The sequence below is a fragment of the Callithrix jacchus genome, chromosome X (assembly GCF_049354715.1).
Source record: "Callithrix jacchus isolate 240 chromosome X, calJac240_pri, whole genome shotgun sequence".
NCBI classification, from domain to species: domain Eukaryota; kingdom Metazoa; phylum Chordata; class Mammalia; order Primates; family Cebidae; genus Callithrix; species Callithrix jacchus.
In genome coordinates, this window is record NC_133524.1 from 15,690,445 (window position 1) to 15,716,802 (window position 26,358).

General features: G+C 40.7%; 1 protein-coding gene across 3 annotated transcripts in view; it reads right to left on the reverse strand.

Annotated features, from left to right (window-relative positions):
* PIR (pirin) overlaps positions 1 to 26,358 on the reverse strand; it is a 127,077-nt gene that overhangs the window by 7,922 nt on the left and 92,797 nt on the right. Inside the window, exons 7-8 of one of the 3 annotated variants that reach the window (XM_002762645.6) lie at positions 13,833 to 13,877; positions 2,726 to 2,808 (exon numbers count right to left, since the gene is read on the reverse strand). In XM_002762645.6, coding sequence (XP_002762691.1) covers positions 2,726 to 2,808; positions 13,833 to 13,877 — 128 coding nt within the window. Of the gene's footprint in view, positions 1 to 2,725; positions 2,809 to 13,832; positions 13,878 to 17,472; positions 19,274 to 26,358 lie in introns of those variants that run through there. The other 2 variants (XM_008988989.5, XM_017968478.4) reach the window with 2 other exon arrangements.

A 26,358-nucleotide genomic window follows, 5' to 3' on the forward strand; every position in this document is an offset into this window, starting at 1 on the left:
CAATGTTTATTTTAATCAAATGCTATATATAGTCAAATATTAATATTTATTATATTAATGAGTTTTCCATGAATGGTGCCAGCTAAAAAGCATTGTTACTCTGAAGTATGGCTTTGATGACAGCCAACGAGGTATTGATTGTCTACCTTGGTACACTATGGGTGAACTTGCTAATCTATGAGGGTTAAGACCTTCTCAATAGGACACCAGTATAAACATGGGTCTAAGGGTGATATGGAGCCTTTCATATCAAACTCTTGCACTCCTGATCATGGAGCCATCAGTGCAACCATCACTTAGGAGAAAGTCCAGAGCACCATCGGTGGGTCAAAGCAGCATAGGAAGCCTTAGCCCTTGAAACAGAAGCTATTTTGTGAAGATTGGTACCAGTCTAGAATTAAACGCTCAGAGTAGGACTCTGAAAAAGTTCTAAGATAGAACAGGGAAACCTAGGGCAGAGAGAAGATGTGATATTTTGCATCATCCCTTCCTTGTTCTCCTCTCCTGTCCTAAAGACTGGCCACTATAGGAGATACTGCCCATACTACTGGTCAACCAGGAAAATGGGCATGATGGTGAAGGACACAGAAAGGAAGAGTAGTAAAAGTCCAGGAAGAACAGAGCCAGAAGAAAGCCAGGCAAAAAAATCAGCTTCTCATTATTGACCACAATTTAGTGCAAATGGGATTGGCACAGCATTAGGCAGAAACATCTTCCTTCTTTATCAAATCCTCAGGTTAATGATAGGTCCAAGTGAGGATAATACTGGCTTGGAGCTTGAGTGAGTCAGGGTCTCTTAGAGCCTTTTTCTACCTGTAGAAACTGTTACATTGCCTAAGCCTTCAGGTCCACTGTATAAATCCTTATTAGGTAACATGGATGTGGCATGACTATCAAATTAGATATTTGGATTCATAAACTTTCCAGTTACCATGACTGAGCATCTACAATGTACTAAACCAAATGTTTTCTGTAAAGGGCCAGAGAGTTTTAGGCTTTATCTGTCACAACTACTCAATTCCACTGTTATTGGATAAAAGAATCTATAGACAATAGGGAAATGAATGGGTGTCGCTCTGGTCCAATAAAATTTTATTTATGAAAAAGGGTTGGATTTGGCCTATCAGACATAAGATACTGATCCCCATGCTCAATCTGGAGTAGACTCGTAACATATATAATCTCAAATATTGTAACAATCCCTTGCAGTTGGTGGTATTATTTAATTTTGCAGAGAAAGAAACTGAAGCTCAGAGGGCTTTACAAATGTGTCCATGGTCACAACAGCTAACGAGTAATAAAGCCAAGATCCAAACCTTCATGATCTCTTTTCTGCTGTAATCTAAAGGAGACTTTCTACTATTGTGTGGATATAAGTGACACATGCCACCTTTAAATGCTGATTTTTTAATAGCAATTTTTTCATAGAAATCTTTCTAAGGTTTTGATGGCTCAGGCTATGCTTATACACAGCAACAATTACAGAAGCGCACATAGCAGAATGATGCCACTGGAGCCAGGAGTGCGGCTTGCCAGTGAACTGATGGCTTCAGCTGACTCTTCTATGTTGGCTGCACCTGTTCTTCTGACTCCCTTCATCACTTCTTTCTGGTGTTCTATTTTAGCTTCCAACTCCTTATCTGCAATGTGCTCTGTGTGTATTATAGGAAGAACTGAGGTTGCCAATTCTAACCAGATAATGTTACAAACAACTCCAGTATCAGTGAGTTCTTGCCTATGTGTAGCTTTCATGCCTCTTTCCTATATTGGATTGAAAGATATAGAATTGACATTTTTGTAGTTCAAAAGTGGGAGTTTCATACGGCTCAGTCTAATATTAAAGGGCACTGACCCTGACATATGCATGTGTCTGGTGCTCATGAGGTTTTTCTTCTGTTTGCTTCACAGTTCATGGTGCTGCTGCAGAAGATTAAAGCAGCAGTAGACTGCTGCCAGAAAAGTGGGCTAAGATCTGATAACTCCTTAGAGCCGCTGCGTTCTATAACAGCAGGCAGGGTCAGAAGGCCAGAAGTCAGTCAGAGTGCCTCGCTATTGGTCATCTGCACCCGGAAATAGTTTTTGAAGTTTGTTTTTTTTTCCGAGCTTTTGCACAATTGTCTCCTCAATCCTCTTTATAAGATTGACTAAACAGACTCACAACATGGTGACTGAATTACTCAAGGGAATGAAATAGACATGAGAAAGAAACTTGAAAACCTGGGAATAAAATCCTCCCAAGACTCCTAAAATATCAGAAACTTAAAGAGCAGGGATTCATCACAAAAGGACTGTGAAATGCATCGTGTCTTTCTCTCAGCTCAAAGTGGGGATTATTTCCAAAGGGCTCTATGTGAGCATGCATGTAGATCTATATTTCTACTTCTAGAGGGCTGATCTATTTTCACTTACGCTAAAAACAAAATAAACCAATTGTATAAAGAAAGAAAATTATAAGATAACAAAGATGTGTGGCTTCTAGATTCAAATTTCCAGGGGTAAACAATAGGGACTTTATATGATTCCTGACGATAATCAATACAGATAAAACTTTAAAATAAACCCATAGAAATCAAAGAAGTTAATGAAAGGAGATGATAAACTTCTGGTATAATTTATTCTCTAAGGACGAGAGAAAAACTTTCAGTTATCCACAACATTTAGGCATTTTCTTGGAAACCAGTAGAAAGTACACGTTAAGAAAGTTAAAGGAAAATAAAATATTTACCTTGTTCTCCACCTGGACACTGTCACCTTCCCCAAGCACTGCTGTGTGATGAGGTTCTATTTTTTGTTGTGCATCATCGGGCCCTACAAAACCAATTTAATACCCATTGTAGTACATTTGTTATATGGTTACTTATTTGGTTAACTACATAGCACCACAATATTAATTTTAATTTGAGAAATAACAGATGTAGTAATTTCCTTAAATCTCTTGGTTATTTATGGTTGCTATTATTAAAGCCTAAAACTAGTTTGTTTTCAATTGGAAAAATACAAGGAGATGAATCCTGCACTGTTTCCATTTACACTTTGAATATTATGCTCAAATACTTCAATTGATATGCAAAGTCCTTGGCATCATGTGCTCATGTTTTCTTAGGTAAATTATAAACTTTATAAGAATTAAGAAAACTTGAAAAAATTATCAGATGTCATAATTAATTTCAACAAGTATTGAGTACCTACAATTGCCTAGTACTATGGGACAATACAGAGACATGCAAAGTAGATTCCTTTCATAGAAATAATTCAAAATCCCATTAGAGCAAACTAAATCTATACACACAAAATAATCAGAGAATAATTCAACTGAAAAATAAGTTGGATAGTTATTGAATAATGGCTATTAAACTGTGAATAAGACTGTTCTAAATGTTGTGGTAACATTCAGGATAGATAAATTTCCATCTCTTCTATACTGAGGTTTACAAACAAAATAACACAAATGAAAGTATCTCTTAAAGGCAACGATAAATTCATAAGCAAAGTTCAGTAAGAGAAGAGGAGTGACAGGGGCTTCTGCAGGTCTAGGGACCCCAGAAATTTGTTGTGGAGGAGGTAAGACTTGAACAGACCTCTGTAGAATTAGATAAACTACAAGAGGCAAATCTGGGGAAAAGGACATTCTACACAAGAGAAAAGATTGTGGTGAACATTCTGCCATTCCTGGAACAGTCTTTTGGGAAGAACAATGGAAATGTAAGCTGTCTTCAGATCAGGGAAGACAGCTGCCTTTAAAACCCATGTTTATCCATATGACGGCCCTTGAGGAGGGTGTGTGCGTGCGTGTGTGTGTGTGTGTGTGTGAGAGAGAGAGAGAGAGAGAGAGAGAGAGAGAGAGAGAGAGAAATTACCAGACCTGTGTCTTGGAGAAATAACTCTGATGGCAGAATGTGGAGTGAATTATTGGAGGGGACAAGACTGAGGAGTTAGGATGACCCATTAGGAGTTTGCTGTAACAGTCTAAGTGAAAATGAATTACAGTCTGAATTGAGAAAGCAGCAACAGAAAGATAGGGGTGGATTTGACAAGTGGAGTTGAAAAAGAATCTAAAGGATTGGGCAACAGTGGGAGAGAGAAAAGTCTAACATGCTTCTCACTAGGAGCAGAAGAATGTAGTGACTTGAAGATTGCAAAAGGAGGCTGCAGAATGGAGAGGCCAGAGTGGGCCACAGAAGGCTGTAGAGAAGGGGTGATATTTGGACTAGGCCTTTCAGTTGGGTAAAAGCCACAATATGTGAATGGCCAAGAGAGAGAAGATTTCAAATTGAGTGAGCAGCCCATAAAATGTCTAGGGAGATACACCTGCATGCCCTTTTAGGATGTAAATAAGGGCATTCATGTGACAAGTTGGGGCTGAATAATCAATAAGGAAATGCTTATTTATGGCCGGGCTCGGTGGCTCACGCCTATAATCCCAGCACTTTGGGAGGCCGAGGCGGGTGGATCACGAGGTCAAGAGGTCGAGACCATCCTGGTCAACATGGTGAAACCCCGTCTCTACTAAAAATACAAAAAATCAGCTGGGCACGGTGGCGCGTGCCTGTAGTCCCAGCTACTCAGGAGGCTGAGGCAGGAGAATTGCCTGAACCCAGGAGGCAGAGGTTGCGGTGAGCCAAGATCGCGCCATTGCACTCCAGCCTGGGTAACAAGAGCGAAACTCCGTCTCAAAAAAAAAAAAAAAAAAAAAGTCAGGAAATGCTTATTTAAATGGAAATAATAGTTTGAGCAATTATGTAAACAGAAACATAATTTGTGAATTTTGGACATATTGGTTGGATTCCAAACTACCGTATTTTCTAGAGAAGTCCTCACCTCCACTTTGGAAATAACCAATATGAGGCAGCAGAGCACATTCTGATGCTTGCAAACATGAAATAGGATTCTAATAGAGCCGGGGTTCTTAATGTGGAGTCAATGTCCTCCCAAGGAGTCCATGGATAGAATTCAGCGCATGGGTGAACTTGGATAGGAGATAAATTACATGTTTACTTTCACTAACAGCTAAATTGAAACGTATCTTTTCCTTCAATCATGAATGTAGCCAATAAGCCACAGTAGTATTAGCTGGACCGTGAGACTTTGTCTCCAGCAGAAATCATAGATATTTTCATACCACATTATGATTTTGTAGATATCTCAAAATATAGTTTGTTAATTATTATGCAAAATTTACAGCAGACCTGCTAATCATGTTATGTCAAATGTCGTTAGACAAGCACACATATAACTGTATCCCAAACCTGTTCTTTTAACATTTTCTTTTTCTTTTTTTTTTTTGAGACGGAGTTTTGCTCGTTACCCAGGCTGTAGTGCAATGGCATGATCTTGGCTCACCGCAACCTCTGCCTCCTAGGTTCAGGCAATTCTCCTCCCTCAGCCTTCTGAGTAGCTGGGACTACAGGCACACACCACCATGCCTAGCTAATTTTTTGTATTTTTAGTGGAGACGGGGTTTCACCAGGTTGACCAGGATGGTCTCGATCTCTTGACCTTGTGATCCACCCACCTTGGCCTCCCAAAGTGCTGGGATTACAGGCGTGAGCCACCACGCCCGGCCCAACATTTTCATAACTGCACTGACTGCACTAACTTTAAAAACATTATTCGAGGAGGCAGGGAGCTTGGCAGATGTCAAAAAGGTCCATGGCAGTAAAAAGATTAACAACTTCTGTCTCAGAGGCAACAGTATGCTGGTTAATGTTTAACAACTGGCTTTCAGGAATAAGAAGGGAGAACTAACCTGATTTGTAAGTGTGTGCCAATTTCTGTGGTGTAAACACTCCCACTGTGGCCAATTTCAACCTACTAATGTGAGGCCAGGGAAGGCACACAATCAACTCCTGCAAGCTAGCAAGAGCCAGCTCTAGCATAATACTAAAGGTTTCTCCTACATCAAATATTTAGGTCAACAAACATCATGAAAGCAAATGACAGAATTCCATCGATTTTCTACTTATGCAGGGATTTTGGCAATAAAAGAGAGGTCTGGGAGTTAAAAAAGTATCTCATTTAGAGTTGAGTAATATTTTTAACTGTGATACGGAACAGCATTTTATTAAGTGTGCTTTACCGAAATCCCCTGGGAGCAATAAACCATGTCTTTATCTTCAACTAATTCCTATATAATACTCATTAACCATGTGGTCCACTCCTGGCCCCTAATTTTGCCATGTAGAATGTTTCATGATACATATACCAAAACACTTTATAAACCCCTTCGGATGTTTTAACGGAGTGAGCTGGCAAAAGAGTGCTAAAAAATAATGCTGAATTGGTATCAATTTCACCCCCTATCAGGGCAGCTTGCTTGACTATGATGTTCATTGGTCTGTGAGGAAATCTTAAAGAGTTCAGCTTGTCTAAAGGGCTCTAATTCTAATTGTATGTGGGATGAATGTCTGCCCATTCTCTTTGTAATCTCAGTGTTGCTACTGACGATGTCATTTGAAATGCTCCACTCTAAGGTAAATATTTTTATTTATTTTCTCTTGAGACAGAGTCTTACGCTATTGCAGAATCTAAAGTACAGTGGTACAATCACAGCTCACTGCAGCCTCAATCTCTGGGGCTTAAGTGATCCTCCCACCTCAACCTCCCAAGTAGCTGGGACCACAGGCATGCATTACCACACCCAGCTAATTAAAAAAAAAAATTGATTGAGGCAGCGTCTCATCATGTTGCCCAGGCTGGTCTCAAACTCCTGAGACCAGCAATCCTCCTATCTTAGTCTCCCAAAGTGCTGGGATTACAGGTATTAGCCATTACATCTAGCCAAGGTAAACCTTTCTTATAGACACTGGAGTCAGGGTTTCAGGTTAATAATAACTGCAAGTGTACTTTTAGCTTCTGTATTATTACGTGAAATGCTTAAAACAGGGCCACAGAAAGCAAAGACTGATTCTATAGTTGCAGATCATTTTTATGATATTCACCCATCTGGTTATCTCCTGAACCTAAAATGAGTCTCAAAAAATACTTGTTTCTGACTACTTTCAATTATAAATATAGCCAAATCAGATAACAAATAGTTTCCATTGGGAATCACTGCCAAGAATGTTAAATCTAATAACACAGTTAAAGAAAATTTTAACAGAAAACAATTTAATTGTAATTTTTTTGCCTAAACGGTCATAAAAGGGTAAAATGCTTCAAAACCTATTTTAAAGTTAGTGCAGCAACTTCACTAATTAATCACTAAAGTTAGTGATTAATTGCTGTACAACTTTTCCGCAAATGCCAATTTTTCTTTTCCTTTTTTTCTAATAATTGCTGTCCTTCTTATTCTCTGTTCTATACACTCTGGTACTTCTATCATAGGTTTTAATATCAATTTTATATGTGTAGTTGAAGCCTTCTTACCCATTCAACTGAGATTGTTAACTGAAAGACAGTCAAACTGCCTCAAACATTTTATTTTAAAGCATACACGTGCATTTGTTTGTAAATTTTTAGAAATACCCCTGTATCATTTTGGGAGGCCAAGGCAGGAGGATTGCTTGAGCCTAGGATTTCAAGACCAGCCTGGACAACACAGGGAGACCTTGTCTCTATGAAAAATTTTTAGGCACAGTGATGCCCACCTGTCATCACAGCTACTTAGGAGACAAGTAGGAGGAGTACTTGAACCAAAAAAAAAAAAAAAGAAAGAAAAAAAAGAAAAAGGAAAAGAAATATAGTTAAGGTGGATCTACTGAATGGATTGAAGAATTTTCTTTTTCTTTTTTTTTTTAATTAAAGATGGGGTTTCACCATGATGGCCAGGCTGGTCTTGAACTCCTAACCTCAGGTGATCCACCCACCTCGGCCTCCCAAAGTGCTATGATTACAGGCGTGAGCCACCGTACCCGGTGAAGAATTTTCTTTTTAAAGCATACCCATAATGCACCATCCATTAGATTATTAGTTTCCCCAAGTCTTTCGCAAAGTCAAAGGCATTTCCTTATTAAAACAATTTTTTTTTGAGACGGAGTCTTGCTCTTTCGCCAGGCTGGAGGGCAGTGGCGTGATCTCAGCTCACTACAACCTCTGCCTCCTGGGTACAAGCAATTCTCTGCCTCAGCCTCCCGAGTAGCTGGGATTACAGGTGCCTGCCACTATGCCCGGCTAATTTTTATATTTTTAGTAGAGACAGGGTTTCGCCATCTTGGCCAGGCTGGTCTAGAATTCCTGACCTTGTGATCCACCAGCCTCAGCCTCCCAAAGTGCTGGGATTACATGCATGAGCCACTACACCTGGCCCTTATTATTAAATTTTTAATTTTTGTGGGTATACAGTAGTTGTATATATTTATGAGGTATATGAGATGTTTTGATTCAGGCATGCAATGCATAATAATCACATCATGTAGCATGGGGGTATCCATCCCTCAAGCATTATACTTTGTGTTACAAACAATCTAATTACCCTCTTTTAGTTATTTTAAAATTTGCAATTAAGTTATTATTGACTATAGTCACTCTGTTGTGCTGTAAAATAGATCTTACGCATTCTTTCTATTTTTTTGTACCCATTAACCATCCCCACCTCCCCCGCCCAGTCCCCCACTACCATTCCCAGCCTCATGAACTCATGGTAACCTTCCTTCTACTCTCTATGGTCATGAGTTCAAATTGTTTTGATGTTTAGATCCCACAAAGAACTGAGAACATGTGATGTTTGTCTTTCTGTGTCAAAGGCATTTCCTTTAGCAATTCACTTTTACAAAACAACTGCCTTAGTTGTTCTGGAAATGCCAACTCTCTTTTCACACTTATTTCATTAATTTACAACTGTTTAATTAAATTGCATAATTTCAATTATTGGTGCAACTGGCATAAAAGGACTGAGAACAAACGTAGGTGCCTTTAAGTCCACTGCAACTCAACTGATGGGAGCAGCTATGGGCAGGCAGACTAGGGGGGATCATCCTGGGTGTCCAAGCAAGCACCTTCCTCAGAGTATTCACCATAAGATGAAGAGCACTGAGCAACACAGTTGGATAAATGGAGGTCAATTATGAGGCCTGCTGGTGTATACTCATGTTTCCCTGCCTTTACTGCAAGATCCAGAGATCATTTCAAACTGCTTACTCAAAAGGTTGAGCACAAACTAAGCCTGAATTATTTAAATAAATTCAAAACATTTTACTGCCTTTGTAAGCTTGTTCATTTCAATAACCACAAACGTTTTTAGATTTCTAAAAAAAAATTTTTTTTTGAGACAGAGTTTCACTCTTGTTGCCCAGGCTGGAGTGCAATGGCACGATCTTGGCTCACCGCAAACTCGGCCTCCTAGGTTCAAGCCATTCTCCTGCCTCAGCTTCCTGAGTAGCTGGGATTACAGGCATACGCCATCATGCCCGGCTAATTCTGTATTTTTAGTAGAGACGGGGTTTCTCCACGTTGGTCATGCTGGTCTTGAACTCCCAATCTCAGGCGATCCACTTGCCTCAGCCTCCCAAAGTGTTGTGATTATAGGTGCGAGCCACTGCACCTGGCCGATTTCTACATACTTTCTAAGTACCAATAGTATAGTTGATATCAGTCTTTCTGGGGACTGGAATTCAAGCTGATAAACTATACCAAGCTTCAGGGTTACAGGACGTAAACTTTTCTATCCTTTTGATCTCTGCATTAATGTGTAAAGTAATTTTCAGCACAGCTGTGGGGAAGAGATTTGATACTAGTATCTGCAGGATCTACTGTTTTTCTGACCATGTAGTCTTTCTTTTCTTTTGATTTCTTTATCATATGAGGCACAGATTCCAGCTGTGGGCTGGTCAAAGAACTTTTCACCTCAGCAAAAGACCGTTGTCAAAGATCTCTCCCTTTATTGCACACTTTTTAAAATTACTATTCAATAGTCAGTTTAGAAGGCTCTTCATTGTTGGAAAAAGCAAATATATTAAAAAGAAAATCCTTGAAAAGAATAAAGAGTACATCCAGATGATTCTCAAATGAATACTTTCTTTGAATAAGAAAATGAGAATTCTACTAGTCTTTTAGCTCCGTTAACTCCTTTGACCTTTACAATGACGACGTTACTTTCACAACCAGTTAGACATCCAGCATTTTCTGTTTTTCCTCCTTTCTTTTCTTTCTTTTTTTGATTAAGACAGAGTCCTGCTCTGTTGCCCAGACTGGAGTGCAGTGGCTCAATCTCGGATCACTGCAACCTCTGTCTTCCAGGTTCAATGATTCTCCTGCCTCAGCCTCCATGTAGCTGGGACTACAGGTGCACACCACCACACCCAGCTAATTTTTCTATTTTTAGTGGAGATGGGGTTTCACCATGTTGGCCAGGCTGGTCTCAAACTCCCAGCCTCTGATCTGCCTGCCTCAGCCTCCCAAAGTGCCGGGATTACAGGTATGAAACACCATGCCCGGTTGTCCAGCATTTTCTAAAGTGCAAAACTCCACCTGTTTGTAGTTAAACTAAATTTACCAGTGTCTTTAAAGCACTTCCTGTAATAAGCTAAAATTTTAATAATTAAGTAATATAACTAATAACTAATATAACTCCTAAATTTCCTAATAACCAATATTAACTCCTAAATTTCTGTTTTATGCAGTCTCCCCAGATTATTTCCCCAAACCAAGTTGCAGCCCATTTATTCCAGCCCAATGCACTAAGTATATATATTCATTACATCTACTTCAACTGAACATGTTTGACATTTTGGAAAAGACAATTCCTTGCTTATCACTTCCTGCCATCTGTGGTTTGTTGGTGCCAACCCAGTTTTATAAGCAAGATAAAATTGAGGCAGTAAAGTCAGAAAGCATTTTCTGGATTTTCTTTATAGATTTTATAAGTCAGTACATATTCAATAGCTATTTCTGTTTCGTCATTTCTTTTTCTCTGATGATTTATTCTTGCCCTTTTGTTTTTCTCATTAACCGCCCCCCGCCCCCCATTAGGGTGTTGGTAGCAGGAAGGGAAGGAGATAAAATTCAAATGAGGTCATTTAGCCAGCCACTCACTGGTTAAAGCAGAGTCCCAAGAGGCCAGTTTTGTGAGCTGGATTTTCTTCAAGGTCCAGTTTATTCTGGACAGATGCAAGTTTGCTCCAAGGCTACAGACCCATCCCCTGCCAGATGTTTTGCACTGTGGCCCACGGTCACGAGGTGGGAGCAGGTCAGTAAATAGAGATGACTCAGGAAAACCCTGCCTCATCTCAAGAAAAACAAGTGGATGTGTGGGTCATTCTTACCCTGAGATTCGCAGAGCATTTCACTTGTTAACTTTTCAGACTAAAGGTCTGTCAGGAAACAAGGCTATAACTACTGCTTAAAACAGGTTTAGGCAATTACTTGTTAATTTCTTTCCCTTCATTCTGTACAATGTCATTTAAACCAAAATCACCTGTCACCTTTTGTAGTGCTCACAGACTGTTTTCACTTTTATAAATGGTTGAAACAAACTAAAAAATAGTCTTTCATGACACATGAAAAATATATGAAATTTACATTTCAGTGACCATCAATGAAGTTTTATTGGAATAGCCACCCAATTTGTTTATGTATCATCTGTGGCTGCTTCTGTGCTACATGGGCAGGGCCAAGTAGTTGCAACTGAGACTATATGCCTTGCAAAGATGAAAATATTTGCTATCTGGCCTTTTACAGAGAGTTTGCTTCTCCCTGCTTTTTCTCACTCTACACAAACATTTCTGGTATCCTTACCACCTTAAAATGCACGTGCTTTCTTTATTTCCATTTGTGCAGATTATTTTTTTGCTCTTGAAATCGTAAATCAGGAGAACTGCCTCCATTAAAATATTGTTTTCTATTTTTATAATGCACTATGTGTTTCTCAGGATTTTCAGGAGATTATAGAAACAAATGATGTCTCATCTCTTCCAGATGGTTAATATAGTTTAAGGTGTGTACATATAAACTTATGACACTACTACAAGACTTTTTTTTCACACTTTCTCCAGTGCTAAAATAAATGCATTTTGCTCCTGACCCCTGACTGAAATGCTATTCATTGAAAAGGGAACTAAGTCCATTTGTATTGTACTGGGAATAAATTCAAAAGACATGAATTTGTATTACCATTATTTTCCAGAAGAATAATTTCAGGCAACTGAATACCCTTTTGGAGAATATAACAATGGTTTAAATAGCTCTGGGTGTGGCCTTCTATCCTTGAGTAGATATTATCTGTAAGCCAGCTGCCTGGAGCTCAGAGTATATTGCCCAAGGAGGTGGCCATGTTAGAGCCCCAGGAAGTTCAGTGCTGGCATCCCTGCAGGAGTGGGTGGAGAGCACCCAACTGCAGAGGGTCTCAGAAATGGGAATTCTTGGCCAGTCTGTACCTTGGGATGCCCCACCCCATCCACACCACCCATAATTGTCTATGGGGATGAGGAGTGGAAAATGGGAGGCTGGTTCTCTAACTGGGTTTTCTCAGAAGCATAACTGAAGATGCATATTCTGGTACAAGATATTTATCTGGGAGGTGATCTCAGGATACAACAGTCCAGAGTCAGGAGAGTTAGACAGAAAAGGGAAGTCAGACAATGAAGGGTGTGTCATCAAGCACACTCGGGTGGCTTGACTGTATGTAAGTAGCCTTTCACACAGGCTTCGGAGTTATGCTGCCTGATGGGTCAGGTAGCTTTTGGGAATGCTAATTCTCCAGTACTTTCACACTGAGAAACTAGTAAATGGCCTTTCCCACAGGCTTCAGAGTTACGGTGCCTGAGAGGTCAGGTAGCTTCTGGGAATGTTAATTTTCCAGTACTTTCACCTTGCCCTGATTGGTTTCAGAGAAAAGCCTTCAGGCAAAGTGGTACAGATTCTGGCTGTTGTTAGTTGGTCAATGGGCACTCAGGAAGTAAGGGCCTGGGGTGTGGGTGGGATACCAACAGCATCTGCTATAGCTGTTTTCTCCCAATCCTTCAGAGAGCCTTTTACTGGAACCCATGGCTGCTTTTAGGAGGATGAGAGGGGAAGGAGTAGATGCAGGCAGGAGCCAGGCTGCTCTGCAAGCCCCACTCTCTCACTCGCTCTGTCGCTTCTGCTGCTGGGTTGGCTAAGGGATTTAGACTTGAAAAGACAAGTTAGATGGTGCTATCTCTGCATTGTCATTGGACAAAGGGTATGGGGTGGAGCATGGAGAACAGGATTGAGAAGACCTTAGTTCTGGTCCCACATCTACCAATGTGTAACCCTGGCAAGTTAAACAACTTTCTTTAGATTTCACATTCTTCATCTATAAAATGAGCATTGGTTGGGTCTCAAACATATCTTGATTAGACTCAACAAGCAACAAATATATAACCCTTGGAAGAACAGAAAAAAAAAAAAACACTTGAGATTTCTCAAAGGAAACTAGCATTGCAAATTCATCTCCTTCCACTTCCTCCTCCCAAGAGATAGGCAGATTCCTGCTCACCTTGGAGCCCACCGTAGTTCCATCCCTTTATCAGTATGAAGGTTGCCAATGTCCTAGCAAGGTATCAAAACACATAATGGTGCCTGGACTTTCCTGGCAGATTCCTGCTCCCCTTGGAGCCCACTGTAGTTCCATCCCTTTATCAGTATGAAGGTTGCCAATGTCCTAGCAAGGTATCAAAACACATAATGGTGCCTGGACTTTCCTGTGTGTACAGGCTGTGTCATGACTGGTGTTCATATTCTCTTCTCTCACTGAACATTCTGTAAGGTGAGAGGCACCTTGCCCTGGGCATACCTGTGCTGGGATATAGAGAGGGCTGGTATGGGAGAGAAGGTGGCATAGTATTCAATTACATAAAATGGTGTCATCCTACCTTTTCTGCCTTCAGTAGTTTAAATTAAATTGCAATTGAGTCCTAAGTGACATAGCCATAACTTACCAATATACACATCTCCAGATATGGTGTAAATGAAGCTTGTCCACCCTGGAAAGGACCAGCAACATTAAAATGTTAGTGTCCATAATGCCCAAAGGAAAAAAGTCATATACATATTACAAATATAAACATATTTGGAGATGAAATCCTTTATTTTTCTTTAGATAGACATTTTAAGATTTAAGTTCTGTGAACTGTTTAAAATATACACTGACACTCATATTGTTCTCTTTCTCACACACAAATACAAACACAAACACACCCCTAAACCAAAATGACTTGGTCCCAAATATTTAAGACACACCCAAAGTAGACAGTGTACAATTCAACTGGCTGTGTATATAGGCTATAAGCTGTATTATCAAACAAACGATTTCTTCCGGTTGTAATGTTATGATGGTAACTGCAACACTCCAGTCCGGCTTGATCTTCCATTTGTTGTCTCCAGCGTGTCAGAAGTATGAAGATGATGCGAGAAATATGCTTTTTTTTTTGAGACAGAGTCTCATTCTGTCACCCAGGCTGGAGTACAGTGGTGCCATCTCGGCTCACTGCAACCTTCGCCTCCCAGATTCAAGCGATTCTCCTGCCTTAGCCTCCCCAGTAGCTGGGATTACAGGTGCCTGCCACCACGTCTGGCTAATTTTTGTATTTATTAATTCATTTATTTATAGAAGAGATAGGGTTTCACCATGTTAGCCAGACTGCTCTCAAACTCCTGACCTCAGGTGATCTGCCAGCCTCAACCTTCCAAAGTGCTGGGATTACAGGCGTGAGCCACTGTGCCCAGCCTGGTTTTTTGCACTTAGTTGCATTCTAGTTCCAGTGTATTCTAGCTGCGTTCTGGTTCCAGTGAACTCCTCCTTTTTAGCGATCCTAACGTAGAATATGTGTAAGTTCCAGGGATGCAGGGATACATAATCCTCAGGGCATCAATGGGCTCCAGGACGGTTTGTGAACTCCCTCGAATTGTTCACACAGTTTTTCAAGTGGGCACACTTTTCTGGGAAGAGAGTACATAGACTTCACCAGATTCCTACCATGACCCATGGGGCCAAGAGATCAGAACCATGGACGATAGGCTATTTGCACTCTCAGCACAAACACTTGATTTCCATGGATGTTTATACATTGTACCCATGGCTCAGAAGAGATGCTGTGTTTCCACCAAGAGATACGAACCTAGAAAAGGCACAGTCAAAATGGAATCAAGATATCCCTCCGCATGTCTTCAGTGGAAAAGGAGATCTGGAAAGAGAATGCAGGGCACAGTTCAATGCTGGAAGGACAGAGCCCACACTGGAGTCTGTGCAGGAGTCAGTGTGGTGACAGAGTCAACCAAGGCAAGAGCAGAAGGAACAAGGAGGCCAAAACATGTTCCAAGGATTAGATTGTCGTGGCAGATGGCTTGAAACGCCCAACTGGACACAAGAGAAAAGTTATAACTGAGAAAACGTAAATTAAGTCTCACTAAGAAAATCTGAAGGATGGAAAAACAAACATGCTTAATCAGTGCCAGAGAATATTTCCCATCCTCCTATTTCACAGCTTTTCCTCTCTGATATTTTACTAGAGTAAGTTTAAGCCCTCTGAAAGTATGTTACTTATTCGTAGCTTACTCTTTTTTCTCCTATATTAACCCACTCATACTTAGTCTTCCGAGCTTGATCTACCATCATTTACTGAACATCTACCATGGGCATGTACTTTAGAGGGAGATACAAAAATGAATACGGCATAGCTGGGTGTTCAAATTGTGCACCTTTGAGGAGGGAGGTCCATGGCAGATGATAAAAACACACACTAACAATTTGTAGCCAGATCCCACATGTCTTATCTGGATGGGCTGGCTCTGTTGGAGCACTTCTTCCTCTGTTTTCTAATGAATGCTGAGATTTTCTACTTCTATTTAGCCTGATTTATAATCATACTCTACAACCAAACCCCTTTCTTCTCTGCTTTTTCAAAAATTTTGTCACTGACAATTGCTTCTTTTTCGGAGCACCAATAGCTTCATTTTTTTCTGATTATACAAAAAAACCCCACGTTAATTAAAAAAATACACACACACACACACACGGCGGGGGGGTCTCACTCTGCTCACTCTGTCACCCAGGCTGGAGTGCAGTGGCTCCATCTCAGCTCACTGCAATCTTCGCCTCCCAGGTTCAAGTGATTCTCTTGCCTCAGCCTCACGAGTAGCTGGGATTATAGGCATGCACCACCATGCCCGGCTAATTTATTTTAAGAATGTGAAAGTGTGGGACATCTGAACTGAAAATCTTTCTGCGATTTTCATTCCTACCCTGACATAAATATTGTAAGCAATTTGGTATTTGTGCTTTCAGGTTTTTTTAATTTTTTTAATGCACTATATGTTATTTCCTTAAAAACTAGAACTAACTCAGGCTGCGTGCAGTGGCTCACGCCTGTAATCCCAGCACTTTGGGAGGCCGAGGTGGGCAGATAACAAGGTCAAGAGTTCAAGACCATCCTGGCCAACACGGTGAAAACCCCGTCTCTACTAAAAGTACAAATATTAGCTGTGCGTGGTGGCATGTGCCTGTAATCCCAGCTACTTGGTAGGCTAAGGCAGGAGAATTGCTTGAACCCAGGAGGCCGAGGTTGCAGTGAGCCGAGATCGCGCCACTGCACTCTAGCCTGGGTAACATAGAAAGACTCCATCTCAGAAAAAAAGAAAAGAAAAGAAAAAAACAAATAGAACGAACTCAATATTCTATTTTGGATATCCTTCCAAGTCAAAACATAGAAAAGTAACTCACCCTTGGGAAAAACTGCATAGCATTCCATTATAAAGACATGTCATAATCTATACAACAAATCCGCTCTTTATGGTTTAAAGGTATTATAAATGGTTTCCACATTTGATAAAACCTCAAAAACTCTCAATAGTTCAACCAGGCTTTTGTTTGAGCTCATTTTGATTGTTCTAATCTCATTTCTCCTCTACCTGCTTTGCTTCCTATCCACCCTCCAAGCAGAAATGGAGTCCACACATAATTACCTAGGTCTGTTTTCTTTCCTTTTTTATCTTTTTACGTGATGCAGGACCAAAAATTTTGCTTAAAGGAACGACCAAGTCAATTTATTCAGTGTGTTCATATATTTTACTCCTTGTAAAAATCTTCTGTTAGGATATAGAATGCATCTTTGCAGTGATAGCACAATTCACGTTGCTGATTGGAAAGCACAGAGCGTTAGAGGGAATGGAATAGGAACTAGGGCAATTGACTTCTTTCCTTCTTTTCAGCATGATGACCATCTGCACTTGCTTCCATTAATTTGTTTAATTTCCACTAAGCATTGTTTTTTTTTTTCTTTTTACAGGGCAGCAGCCAACTAAGCATTGTTTCTTGTTTCCTAAGCCTGCTGCAAAAGAAAACAAATTCCAAATTTCATGAATGCTTACTCTATGTTTAACAACAGCTACATTTTACGAGAATTCCTTCTCTGCTAATAGCAGGATTGCATCAAGGAAGAGATCTCTTGTAAGATTTTCGGGTCCTTCGCATCTTTCTTTCTTCCCCCACCTCTCCTCCCACTTTAATGTCCTGCACCAAGAATTGATGCCATCCCCCAATTTTTATTGCTTTGTCAGAATTCACACCCCCCTACATTTTCCTTTCTTCTACAAATATGGTCTCCAAGCTACTGTCTCTTTGCAGCTGAAAAGCTCTTCCCTTCCCTTGGGCAATGACAAATAAAATGAGTTGGGAGGGAAGTCACATTTTCTTTCTGGCCCCCTAGGACAGTGAAGTCAGCAATGCATTGTAAGTCAGACTTCCTTTAGCCAAACATTAAAAAACCAAAAATTAAAAGAAATACGTAAATCATTTTCTGTGTCAGTTGCTCTCACATCCAGGGAGGCTCGTAATTCTTGCAAACGTCCCTAGTGAGAGCTTTCCTCAGCCTACATTCCTTGCCTTAACCCAGGTCATTTTCCTCCTGCTTCAGTCTTCGAGTTCATTATTCCAATGAACTTACAAGTACTCCTTACACATGTATGTGCAGAAAAAATAGAAAAACATGGCCTGGGGACACACCAACACCATTAACAGAGATAAAGGCAACTGGGCTAAGGAGAGACTGCAAGCCTTCCAAACTCTGGTCACACTAATTATCAGACCCCAAAGCAACCCTGGTTCCTAAGAGCCTCCTCCCCTACCTGCAACCCCCACCCCCCACCAGAAGTCCCTGCATCAGCTTTGGCAGGGCAACTCCCTCATCTTGGACTTCAAGTCTGGCCTCCCAGGGCACAGAGGCAGACCTGCCTGGTTTACCCTCCTCCTCTTCATTCCACCAAATTCTTTGTAATTTTTATTTTAAAATAATTTCAGACATATCTAAAAGTTACAAAAATACTACAGAGAATTATTGTACATCAATCACCGAGATTTCCCCAAAGCTAACATGTTAACATATATGCTTTATCATTCTTCTTGCTATAAATGTCATTCTTTTTCTGAAATATTTGAGAGTAATTTACAGACATGTAGCCCCTTTACCTTGAAATAATTTTCACTATGTATTTCCTAAAAACAAAGATATTTTCTTATAAAACTATAGTGCACTTATGGAAATTATGAAATTAACATTGATACAATGCTACTATGTATGTACAGTTATTCAAATTGTGTCAATGGTCTGAGTAATGCCTTTTATGGAAAAGGAGAAATAAATTTCTAGGTCAGGATCCAATCTGGGATCACATGCTGCTCTTAGCTGTCATGTCTACTCTTTCATTTGAAACAGTTCCTCAGTCTTTTTCTTTCATTAAAAGTACAGACTGGTTATTTTATAGAATATCCCTCAGTTTGGGTTTATCTGATATTTCTTCATTAGACTAAATTGTTTGCTAATCCCTGTCCTTCCCAGATTTAGAGAATTTTCTTTTGTTTTCAATACTTTAATTCAGAATAGCACAAAGGAGGAAATAGTGAACATATATGTGTGCCATACTTAGTTCATATCTATCTTAAGATAAAAACCACACAGGTGAAAGAAATGTCCCCTAACTGGTTGCTGCCGATCCATGGTCAATTGCACCTTTCTAGAATCTCCACTTAAAATCATTCCATGGCTCCCTGTTCTCCCAGGACAAGCCAAACTCCTGACTGAAAGACGGACTCTTCTCATTATGTTCCAACATTTCTCCAGTAACATGGCCACTCTGCCTGCCCTGCCTCAATATTTAATTCTATCCCGGCAACTCTCTCTTGGGGAGAGGGGAAACAAAGCACAGCAGCAAACTTTAAAGGAGGCTTTGTGGAGGACCACAGAAAACAAACCAACTAACCAATCATAAAAAAACTTCAAGGAAAATGAGCACATACCGTTACAGGCAGAAAGCGCCTGTTTCAAAATCAGTGCATCACCTTCAGGGAGATCTAGGACCAGACTCTTCACTTCTTCAAGCCTGTTTGCTGGTTTGTAAATAAGGAATGAATACATATACCACAGAGTTTTGATGAATAGAGTCTAATGAGGAAGCATCAAACATACTGTTTATATTGTATGTCTGTATAAACATATATAAATGTCCATATACAACTGTATATATATATATATATATATATATATGTGTGTGTGTGTGTGTGTGTGTGTATGTTATATGTTTTTAATCTTCTCTACACAATGCCAGGCACTTAGGAGGTATTTATTTAACAAATATCAGTTCATCTTCCTTCCCCTTTCTTCTCTTTCCACTTTCCTCCAAATTCATGCAGGTGGAGAGGTTACACACTTCTAATGAGGCTGTGAGCCAGGCCAGAGTAAGGTCATCACTATGGAGATGGCCCCAAGCTCCTTACTGCACCTCCCTTACACCAAGTCAATTAGTCTCTTCAACTGTACAATACCTTGAGCAAAGCTCAGCAGGGTCATCATTTCCCAAAAGAACTCTACATTTTGGGATTTCTCCCAAAATGTCCTCATCAAGAACCTCATGGCATTAAGGATGCTGTCTGTGTCCCACCAAACACTGAAGACTAGAATTGGTGACATGAGTTGGGTTGTCTGATCATGCAGAAACTGACAGCTCATCATAAGATCTACTAGCTTGCCATGAATAGGCATTTAACCCCCATTTTCTAACTGAAGATAAACAGCAAGATAAAGAAATGTCAACTTGTAACTCTGCAATTTGGGAAAGAGATAGGTTATTAGCTGAACTTGTGGGAATTCTACTGGCAAAAAAAAAATGAGAATGCCCATTGTACCAAATTTGATGAGTGACACCAATAATAAAATGCCCAACTATGTAACACAATGGTACACACATCAAGACACTTGAGACAATTGGCTTTCCAGAATGAAACAGACTCAGAATGTACTTTATATATTACGGAACGATCATACTGTAGGCTGCTTATAAGCCATGGGCATATCACAGTGAGAGCCATCCGTCAGGATCCCATATTGTAAGCAAGAACAGATGCAACCTGTAGAATGACCCTGTCTTGTGCTTTGGTCCACATTCATAATATTGAACACTCATTGCATCAGAAGCGAACGAGAAAGCTAAGACATAAATGAAATGTAGTATTTTGAATGAGAAATGTATAAGCAATATAAGCTCTTTCGAAGATAAACTCAGAATACAGCCTTCTGCATGCCCAGAATGAAGCCTAGCCCACTGGATGACAAACCTTGCTGATTATTTTCTTGCCAATACAATAGTACTAAAAATGTATTCGAATACCCTTGAAGCTTATCCTGCTCGGAGGACTCAAGATGGCGCTGTGAGAACAACCCAGGATTGGAGCTCTCGTTGAATCCGCGGAGAGGTGAGTCGGAGCTGCATTTCCAGACTGATCTTTGTTGCCCACGAAACGGGGAAACTCCCAAGTATAAAGCAGACGCGGGACGCCAGGGAGTACCTCTGCCTGGCGAAGCCGGCAGCCGGGGTGGTGGCTGCTGGCCACCCCAGCGCTCCCCACAGGGCACGCTTGTCCGGGTGCCCTGTTGAACCGGCAACCTGAGACTTGAGAGGGCTGGACTTGAGACTGAACGAGACTTGGACAGGGGGCCAGCCCAGGGGATTGCAGGGACAGAGCGTTTGGGGTAGCCCAGTGGGACGAACAAAACTGCGATTTCAAACAATCCCCGGGCAGGCGGTCCGAGACGCTCTGAGGGGGAGGGGTGTCCACCATTACCGAGGCAACCCGCCCCAACTGAGATACACGCCCACTGCCGACGCAGCCAGTCGTTGCCAAGGCAACCCGTCCCTGCTGAGATACACGCCCACTGCTGACGCAGCCTGCCGTTGCCGAGGCAACCCACTACAACGAAGAGACTCTGCCGCAGGGTGTGGCGGAGACCAGAGCAGAACAGCAGAGCCTGCAGCATCAGGGAGAACCACACAACAGCAGGGCGGAGCCTCGGCAGGCAAACTGGCTAGTCTGCCTCCTAGCTGGGCAGAACACCTCAGCAGACATCCAAAAATAAAGCCCGAACCCCCCAACACAGAGCATTTGAGAAAAAAAGGTTTTTTTTAATGAGCTCTGTTGCAGCAGAATCAAACATAGCAGCCTAACAGCCCTGAATGAACAACAGAGCTCACCGCTCAGCAATTGAGCTCCTATAAAGTACAGACTGTCTCCTCAAACAGCTCCCTGACCCCTCTATATCCAAAAGACTGACATTAGGAAGGCATCATCCTGGGACAAAGATAGCAGAAAAAGAAACTAGTAGCATCCCTCACTGTGCCACAGCTGCTAGAGGTGCACCCCAGACAAGCAGGGCCTGGAGTGGACCTCAGCAGTCGTACAGTGAAGGGGCCAGACTGGTAGAAGAAAAACCAAGTAACAGAAATACTTCATCATCAACAATCTGGGCGTCCACTCAGAGACCCAATCGAAAAGTCAGCAACTACACAGACGACAAGCGGATAAATCCACAAAGATGGGAAGAAACCAGCAAAAAAAGGAGGAAAACACCCGAAACCAGAACACCTCGCCTCCTAGAAAGGACCAAAACTCCTCACCAGCAAGGGAACAAAGCTGGACGGAGAATGACTGTGACGAAATGACGGAATTAGACTTCAGAAGGTGGATAATGAGAAACTTTTGTGAGCTAAAAGAACATGTATTAAATCAATGCAAAGAAACTAAGGAACTTGAAAAAAGATATGGGGAAATGATAACAAGAATGGATAACTTAGAGAGGAATATGAATGAATTAAAGGAGCTGAGAAACACAATACAAGAACTTCGCGAAGCATGCACAAGTTTCAATAGCCGAATTGACCAAGCAGAAGAAAGAATATCTGAAGTCGAAGACCAACTCAATGAACTAAAACGAGAAACCAAGATTAGAGAAAAAAGCACAAAAAGGAATGAACAAAGTCTCCAAGAAATGTGGGACTATGTGAAAAGACCTAACCTACATTTGATAGGTGTACCAGAAGGGGACGAAGAGAATGAATCCAAGCTGGAAAATACTCTTCAGGACATCATCCAGGAAAATTTCCCCCACCTAGCAAGACAGGCCAACACTCAAATGCAGGAAATACAGAGAACACCACAAAGATATTCCACAAGAAGAGCAACCCCAAGGCACATAATCGTCAGATTCAACAAGGTTGAAATAAAGGAGAAAATACTAAGGGCAGCCAGAGAGAAAGGTCAGGTCACCCACAAAGGGAAGCCCATCAGACTCACAGCAGATCTCTCAGCAGAAACACTACAAGCCAGAAGAGAGTGGGGGCCAATATTCAACATTCTTAAAGAAAAGAACTTTCAACCCAGAATTTCATATCCAGCCAAACTGAGCTTCAGAAGTGAAGGAAAAATAAAATCCTTTGCGAACAAGCAAGTACTCAGAGATTTTGTCACCACCAGGCCTGCTTTACAAGAGCTCCTGAAAGAGGCACTACACATAGAAAGGAACAACCAGTACCAGCCATTCCAAAATCACACTAAATGCTAAAGAGCATCAACATAATGAAGAATCTACAACAACTAACAGGCAAAACAGCCACTTAGCATCAAAATGGCAGTATCAAATTCACACATAACAATATTAACCCTAAATGTAAATGGACTAAATGCACCAATCAAAAGACACAGACTGGCAAATTGGATAAAAAGCCAAAACCCATCAGTGTGCTGTCTCCAGGAAACCCATCTCACATGCAAGGATACACAAAGGCTCAAAATAAAGGGATGGAGGAAGATTTACCAAGCAAATGGAAAGCAAAAAAAAGCAGGAGTTGCAATTCTCATCTCTGATAAAATAGACTTTAATGCAACAAAGATTCAAAGAGACAAAGAAGGCCATTACATAATGGTAAAAGGATCGATACAACAAGAAGAGTTGACGATCCTGAACATATAGGGACCCAATGCAGGAGCACCCAGATACATAAGGCAAGTTCTTAATAACTTACAAAGAGACTTAGACTCCCACACAATAATAGTGGGAGACTTTAATACTCCACTGTCAATACTAGACAGATCAACCAGACAGAAAATCAACAAGGATATCCAGGGCTTGAACTCAGACCTGGAGCAAGCAAACCTGATAGACATTTACAGAACTCTCCACCCCAAATCCACAGAATACACATTCTTCTCAGCACCACATCACACCTACTCTAAAATTGACCACATAATTGGAAGTAAAGCACTGCTCAACAAATGCAAAACAACTGAAATCATAACACACAGCCTCTCAGACCATAGTGCAATCAAGTTAGAACTCAGAATTCAGAAACCAACCCAGAACCGCACAGCTTCATGGAAACTGAACAACTGGCTCTTGAATGTTGACTGGGTAAACAATGAAATGAAGACAGAAATAAAGAAGTTCTTTGAAACCAATGAGAACGAAGACACAACATGCCAAAACCTCTGGGACACATTTAAAGCAGTCTCTAGAGGAAAGTATATAGCAATAAGTGCCCATATGAGGAGAATGGAGAGATCCAAAATTGATACGCTATTGTCAAAATTGAAAGAGCTAGAGGAGCAAGATCAAAAAAACTCAAAACCCAGTAGAAGACAAGAAATAACTAAGATCAGAGCTGAACGGAAGGAGACTGAGACACAACCCTTCAAAAAATCAATAAATCCAAGAGCTGGTTTTTTGAAAAGATCAACAAAATAGACAGACCACTAGCCAGACTGATTAAAAATAAAAGAGAGAACAACCAAATAGATGCAATAAAAAATGATAAAGGGGAAATCACCACAGACTCCACAGAAATTCAAACCATCATCAGAGAATATTACAAACAACTCTATGCACATAAACTAGTAAACCTGGAAGAAATGGATAAATTCCTGGACTCCTGTGTCCTCCCAAGCCTAAACCAGGAGGAAGCTGAAACTATGAATAGACCAATAACAAGGTCTGAAGTCGAGGCAGCAATTAAGAGCCTACCACTCAAAAAAAGCCCAGGTCCAGACGGGTTCACAGCCAAATTCTACCAGGCACACAAAGAGGAGCTAGTACCATTCCTTCTAAAACTATTTCAAACAATCCAAAAAGAGGGAATCCTTCCCAAATCATTTTATGAGACCAACATCATCCTGATACCAAAACCCGGCAGAGACCCAACAAGAAAAGAAAACTTCAGGCCAATATCCATGATGAACATAGATGCAAAAATCTTCAATAAAATATTGGCAAGCCGAATGCAACAGCAAATCAAAAAACTTATTCACCATGATCAAGTAGGATTCATCCCGGGAATGCAAGGCTGGTTCAACATACGCAAGTCTATCAACGTAATTCACCACATAAACAGAACCAAAAACAAAAACCACATGATTATCTCAATTGACGCAGAGAAGGCATTTGACAAAATTCAACAGCCCTTTATGCTAAAAACCCTCAATAAACTCGGTATCGATGGAACGTATCTCAAAGTAATAAAAGCTACTTATAACAAACCAACAGCCAATATCATACTGAATGGGCAAAAACTGGAAGCATTCCCTTTGAAATCTGGCATTAGACAAGGATGCCCTCTTTCACCACTCCTATTCAATATAGTACTGGAAGTTCTAGCCAGAGCAATCAGGCAAGAAAAAGAAATAAAGGGTATTCAAATAGGAAAGGTGGAAGCCAAATTGTCTCTATTAGCAGACGACATGATAGTATACCTAGAAGACCCCATCGCCTCAGCCCAAAAACTCCTGAAACTGATAAGCAACTTCAGCAAAGTCTCAGGATATAAAATCAATGTGCAAAAATCACAAGCATTCGTCTACACCAATAACAGACTTAAAGAAAGCCAAATCAAGAACGAACTGCCATTCACAATTGCTACAAAAAGAATAAAATACCTTGGAATACAACTCACAAGGAACGTAAGGGACCTCTTCAAGGAGAACTACAAACCACTCCTCAACGAAATCAGAGAGGACACAAACAGATGGAGAAACATTCCATGTTCATGGTTAGAAAGAATTAATATCGTGAAAATGGCTATACTGCCCAAAGTAATTTACAGAATCAACGCTATCCCCATCAAGCTACCATTGACTTTCTTCACAGAACTGGAAAAAACCACCATGAACTTCATATGGAACCAAAAGAGAGCCCACATAGCCAAGTCAATTCTAAGCAAAAAGAACACAGCGAGGGGCATCACACTACCAGATTTCAAACTATACTACAAGGCTACAGTAATCAAAACAGCATGGTAATGGTACCAAAACAGAGATACAGACCAATGGAACACAACAGAGGCACCGGAGGCAACACAACATATCTACAACTATACAATCTTTGATAAACCTGACAAAAACAAGCAAGGGGGAAAGGATTCCCTGTTTAACAAATGGTGTTGGGAAAACTGGCTAGCCATGTGCAGAAAGCAGAAACTGGACCCCTTCCTGACACCTTACACTAAAATTAACTCCAGATGGATTAAAGACTTAAACATAAGACCTGGCACAATAAAAACTCTAGAAGGAAATCTAGGCAAAACTATCCAGGACATAGGAGTAGGCAAGGACTTCATGAACAAAACACCAAAAGCATTGGCAACAAAAGCCAAAATAGACAAATGGGACCTAATGAAACTCCACAGCTTCTGCACGGCAAAAGAAACAGTCACTAGAGTGGATCGGCAACCAACAGAATGGGAAAAAATTTTTGCAGTTTACCCATCTGACAGAGGGCTGATATCCAGAATTTACAAAGAACTCAAACAGATTTACAGGAAAAAAACAAACAAGCCCATTCAAAAGTGGGCAAAGGATATGAACAGACACTTTACGAAAGAAGACATATATGAGGCCAACAATCATATGAAAAAATGCTCGTCACTGGTCATCAGAGAGATGCAAATCAAAACCACATTGAGATACCATCTCACGCCAGTTAGAATGGCGATCATTAAAAAATCTGGAGACAACAGATGCTGGAGAGGATGTGGAGAAAAAGGAACACTTTTACACTGTTGGTGGGAATGTAAATTAGTTCAACCATTGTGGAAGACAGTGTGGCGATTCCTCAAGGCCTTAGAAATAGAAATTCCATTTGACCCAGCAATCCC